Source organism: Streptopelia decaocto (assembly GCF_964273445.1).
Source record: "Streptopelia decaocto genome assembly, chromosome: 4".
NCBI lineage: Eukaryota > Metazoa > Chordata > Aves > Columbiformes > Columbidae > Streptopelia > Streptopelia decaocto.
In genome coordinates, this window is record NC_138658.1 from 18,691,442 (window position 1) to 18,697,441 (window position 6,000).

Here is a 6,000-nt window from a genome sequence, read left to right on the forward strand (position 1 = left end):
TCTGGAAGAAAGGGGAAAGGTGTGCTCACTAGCCTTAGGCTGGAATGGAGTGTTCCCAAAGTCATTTTGCGTAAGTGAGCTGCCCTGTCCTACATTAATAAGCTTTCCAGCCTCAGCAGTACTGTAAAATCAATCAATCAATCAATCAATCAATCAATCAATCAATCAAAGAGTTTGATACAAAGATCCATTTACATTTTGAAAACTCATTTAATATGGTTTGATGATTTGGCATCTTCATATTGTAATTGACCTATACAATGCCACAGGCTGCAAGAACCACAGGTTTACACACCAAAACAATAATTTGGATATTTTAGATATGTAAAGACCTAATGTTGATTTGCTTGGTCAATTAATTCTTTTCATAGTAATCAAGAGGTTGGTTCTTCAACACCCCACACAAACAAAAAATGGGGACCTGAACTGACATACAGAGAACAAATTATGCCCACAAACCTAAAAGCTACTAGGCAAGAGCTTCACCAGGAGTTATTCCTGTACCCACACACAACAGCAACCATTCCAAAAGCTAGTTCCAAGACTGAAAAAAGTAAAGGTGACTTCCTTCTTCCACTATACTGTATATAGGCATGGGTATTAGCATTATTAGTGACATTAATGGATACAGTAAGCTTCGTAAAATTAAAGCAAGTAGCTGAATTGTGTCAGGCAGTTTTCTTAGAATCTTCCCCCCCCCGTATACGCACAAATGTCTTTTTGCATGTTTCAATAGTGATGAATAAAATGGCATTCTTAAATTCCCTGAAGCAACCATACTAAAATAACACAGCTAATTCATCAAGATATATTTGATTTATTTTGCACATCACATATTGGAGATTTTTCTTTATGACTGAAAAGTGTATTGCTCTCAGAAAAGAAACACAGAAAAGCTACGATACACTTACCGAATGACGAGTAATTCAACCCACATTCTCACAAAAGCAGGTAATGGGCCAAAGGCCTCCAGGATATAGGTGTAGTGACCACCAGATTTCTTAATGCATGTTCCTAGTTCAGCATAGCAGAGGGCACCTGTGAGAATTAAACTGTGGCATCACAAGACATATCCAGAAATAACTTTCAAAACATTTGTAAGCTAAACAATGGAGCTGCTGTGGTACCACAACTACTTTTGATACATTTTAATCACCTTTTTTCAAGCAATTTTCTAAGTTTTAAGTCATTCAGCTAGACCTGCAGTTAACCAAACTCTACATATACCCAGTTACATTTACGTGCAAGCCACTGAACAAACTATTTGTTATCAACACGTTTCATTACTCATCCATATCTCATGAAGAGGGACAACAAAGTGCTGTGTCCCACCAGCTACCCCAGCTCCTCAGCCAGCCTGCCTGTCCCACCCAGTGAAAGCTTCTGACACGTTTCCTTGTTGTCAAATGATGATTGGCTCCTTTCAGCCTCGGAGATACCTGGCTCAGCCTCTGAAGAAAAGCCTGAAAAGGTGAAGCAATCAACTGGCCAAAATTTGGAAGCAGGAACCACAAGTTAAGAATTTTCCTCAACAGTATTCCCAAAATCTTGCATAAAAAATTCAGGGGATGTCTTAGCCCTGGTGCAGTGTTGTTGGGTACTACCAATGCAGTGAAAGCTCAGCTCATTTCTACATTGCCTTGAATACTGGCAACTTCATGGTTTTCATAGAAGGAGGCTCACTTCACTGGCTAAAACAAAAACAAAATAATCATCACATCACTGTATTAGGGGTGACAAGTTCATGCAGAAGTGGTTCAGGCCCCTTTGGAGCAAATGCTAGTGGCATTCCCAGCAAGTAACAGCTCTCAGAGCTCCCCAAGGTCGCCTCTGCCATCACACAGCAGACAACAGTGTGCCGCAACCATGAGGACCTACTCAAAGCCTTCTTCACCCATGGACCATCTGCTACTGCTGCTTAAATGAGCTATCACCCAGCCACAAAGCCAGCAAGTTCTCAGCTCCATGGATGGACAGCATCAGTAGAGAAGAGGTGTACCATGTCCTGTGAATGTAGGCCAGCCCTTTGAAGAGAGTCTGTGAAGCCACAGGAAAACAGTAACGAAGTTTGTTAACACCACATGGCAAGATCAGCGACATATATGAACATGCCTGGGCTCTGTTCCCTGCATGCCTTTATGCTGCAACACTTTAAGATTAAAACCACAGTTGTCCAAACTACATAGCATGCACAAGCCCATTAAAGCTGTACCACATTATGACAAATTCCACCCTTGTTCATTTGCTTTGTTTGGGGTTTTGCAAAAGTGTGGCAGCTTTTATCTGCTATTCTTTGGCTTACCTGAAAATGTACTTAAAGGAATTCTTACAGTCACGTTAAAAAAACAGCTACTGATGGGTTTCCTCTTCCCATCCTCCTCTGTTGAGGTTCAAGATGAAATGAAATTGTGTTTCGATACCTGTCATGTGCACAGCCTCAATAAGACCTTAAGTTATCTTTACATGAGATTTTACTATAATTAAGTAATACGGAGAATTAAAATCACCCATGGCATTAAAATGATGAAAAAAAGAACTGTAACTGGTCCCTTTAGAAAAAGAGATAGTATGTGTTGCCCTGCCAAATTACACAGTTCTTCACACCTTGAGATCTGGAAAATGACATTGAAAGCCTGTCTGATAAAAGACAGATTTATTTATTTATTTATTTATTTATTTATTTACTTACTTAGTACAGGCTTTACTTCACAGTCAGAAAATTCTTACTATTAAAGTTAAAGCAAAACTTGCAATGACAAGCAAATTCTGGTTTTACTACATCTAAAGACCAATGTCTTCTGACAGGGTTACAAATTGTATTTGAGGTCTTTCTTTCCAGGGGAATTTTGGTTACAGACAAGACTTCCACAATTGTACAACAGATTATGCTGCACTATGGTTATTTAACATTTGACTAAAACAGGTCCTAACTTTCTTGCAATCTCTATTTGGCTAGGGTGGGCTTATCCTGTAAATAGTCAGTGTTTCTTTTAAGCTCAGAGCCAATTTACCCAGGGTGGCATTTGCATGTTCCACCTGTTAAGCAGACACGTGTTAGTCCATGCTTGGCCTCTTTACCTTCTGCCAGAGAACAAGTTGTTTCTGTTTTAAATAAAGCCAATATTCATGTTAGTTCTTCAGCTTCTTCGAGATTAACTTATTAAGTAGGTCAATGGACCCTCTGTCCCACAGAGGTCAGGGTGGGGCTTCTTACTCTGAATGGGGGTTTTGTATACAGAACAAAAAACCTGACATTCTTCAGAACTTAATACTGGTCAAGAATACAAAAAATTAGTAAAAACTGTCACAATAGGCAGGCCAGTAATAAAACTCTCATTACAAATTTGTTTCCTTCGCACTGTTTTTTGTGGCTCAATCTTTCAAAGCAGCATCATGAGCGGGGAATAAAGTGAGGAGCAGTAATACAAGACTGGGGAGAGGGGTTATTAACATTATTATTTTGCTCCTTTTCATGTCAATACAGTTTACATTCAGTGGGAATTATTCCTCTCAGACCCTGATCTAGCCTCTGGGGAACTAAGTCGAGCTGTCTAAACATTTTATCGGTGTTCAAACAGGGTGACCCGCATCCCTGGCTGCCGGTGGCCTTACAAGCAAACTATAAACTAGCTCTTACAGAAAAACATTATACATACAGCATGCTATATGGCATAAAATGGACATTTACTTCTCCTGTTCCTTTAGGGACCCATAAGAAACAATAATTTATATTTCTGGTTTTTACAGACCAGGCACTGGGGGACAGGGGTTGTGTACCTCTGTGCCCTCCACTCAACCTATTACACAGCAAAAAACTTCTGTAGCCTTATTGGTCCTTCGGCTCCACACTGTGCCTTCATATCCAATGGCAAAATTAGACAAATAATAATAATAAACCACCAGCCACCCTTCTGGACCAATTAGAAACTTTTAAGCAACTTACCAAAGAGCGAGAGGATACCGCATGCTGTCCAGAGAATCAAGGACATGCCTACACTGCCCGTGTTCTTCAGGATGCCTTTGGGAGAGATGAAGATGCCAGCTCCAATGATAGTGCCAATTATGATGGATATGCCCCTCAAAAGAGTCACTTTCTTCTTCAGCACAACTTTTCCCTCCTGGGCTGGCTGTCCACTGTCCATAGCGGGCAACCTGCCATTAGATTCCCCCTGCAAGTAGCTTCCATTAGAGACGGTGGTCACAGCAGCTTTCCTCAACATGTTCCAGTGCCACAGCAAGCACTGGCAAAAAAGTTTGCGGCAGAAACTCAAGGTTTTTTTCCTCTCTGTGTAGCCAACTACTTAGTCTCTTTTCTCTGCCCTCTCTTATCTTTCCAGCTGCTCCTACACACAGGTAGCAGGCTCCGAAAGTGTTTCAGCCTTGGCTGCTATCAGAGCACTGCTCAGGAACACCTGCGCTTTCACACTGCGAGCTGGTACTGCCCCAGCATTGGAAACCAGCTCAGCTTCCGCGTGGACTTGTATTTAAGCTCTTGTCATACCAAGCTACTCCAGCTGAATGATGATGCAAATTCTCCAGGTTTGCATCAGCCATTTGAGAAACCTCTGGCATTACTCAGCATTTCTCTCTCTCCCTTTCTCTCTTTTTTTTTTTTTTAACAGTAGGGGCATGTTGCACAACCGACCTGAGCGTGGTGGGAAGAACAAAGTACTCGCAAGCAAACAGAGCCAATCAAGCTAAGCACATCGCCCTCGATGCTCCAAGACACACTCCCAAATCTTTTAAAGCAACTTGGAATCAGAAACAAAAGCCTGCCTAAACACAAAGCTTGTCAGAGTTCAAGGGGAAAAGAAATCAAACAGGATACGTCATCCCTGGGTCTAATCCAATTTCTTGCTCGAAAAACTCCTCTTAATGAAAGTTAAGTTTGCAGGGCTTAAATTCTGGTGTCAGTTGATCAGCCTCTCTCAAATCTACAGTATTTACCTGGAAATCTCTATAGGGACTGCCTGTAGCTACCTAAAGAATACATACATAAATACACCTCGTTACCCTGTGTTGCCTAGCAACACACCCAAATCAACCTAATGAAAATCCTGGGTTATTTCCACAGTACAGTAACTTTCGTACAGGCAGTGTGTTTCTGGGATGTTGGTAAGCAACGTGGCAACGACACTTCCTTAAAAAATACTATTAACATTTATAGCCACATCTTGCGTAGGATCTGGAGGGAGGAGGACAACAGCGCAGAGCACGGGATCTCCAGCTCTGGAATCAGAAAGGGCTTTTCATGTTACTGTAGGGCTGCCCTAACCAGATAAACAGGTAATCAGATGCTTATATACTTGTGTTTCACTACCTCTTCATTCAAATTCGAACCTGAGAAATTAAAGTGTTAAAAATAAGAGCATTCTCATAAAACAAAACTAAAATCAAAAGCCTTCAAGTACTTGTAACCTAATTGAGGGACAGCCTGTGCAAGATACGCCAAAGGGGAAAAATCTTTTGTAGCATAACTATTGCAGCTGCTCGTGGCTTCAGATTAGATCAGTGCAAAGAGAAATGATTACTGCAGTTACTGCTCTTACACGTACTGCTTAATTAGGACCCAGGATTGAGGAAAAAAAAAAAAAAGAGAGCAGCTAAAACATTTTATCATTTGTAAAGCAGGCACTGAGCTCAGGGTAGAACTCTGCTTTCAAATTTCTTTGAGAAACAGGAGATTCTGGAGTATCAAGACACTGCAGCTGTGAAACTTCAGTGTTTTTAAAGGCTCATGTTTCCAGTTACAACTCACCTACAATAACCTGCACTGAGATAAAGGAATTAATAAAAATTAATAAATTAAAAAAAAAATAAATTAAAAAAAAAGCTTATCTGGTTTAAATGCACACAGGTAAAACCAAAAGAGATTGTAGCTTTTGACTACATACTGGTAGTGCTTGCCTGTTTTCTGAACACATCCTACTTCTTCCTCCATCTGCTGATGTGCACAGCAGCTGGTCCCTCACTTCTCTGCGTAGCTCATACTCCTGTTGT

At 40.8% G+C, this 6,000-nt stretch overlaps 1 protein-coding gene across 1 annotated transcript in view; it reads right to left on the reverse strand.

Moving 5' to 3' along the window:
* SLC7A11 (solute carrier family 7 member 11) overlaps nucleotides 1–4,220 on the reverse strand; it is a gene marked incomplete at both ends in the record, with an annotated part of 60,978 nt that extends 56,758 nt beyond the window's left edge. The window contains 2 exons of the mRNA XM_082051016.1: nucleotides 912–1,038; nucleotides 3,944–4,220. Coding sequence (XP_081907142.1) covers nucleotides 912–1,038; nucleotides 3,944–4,220 — 404 coding nt within the window. The remainder of the gene's footprint in view (nucleotides 1–911; nucleotides 1,039–3,943) is intronic.
* Nucleotides 4,221–6,000: the final 1,780 nt, after the last annotated feature.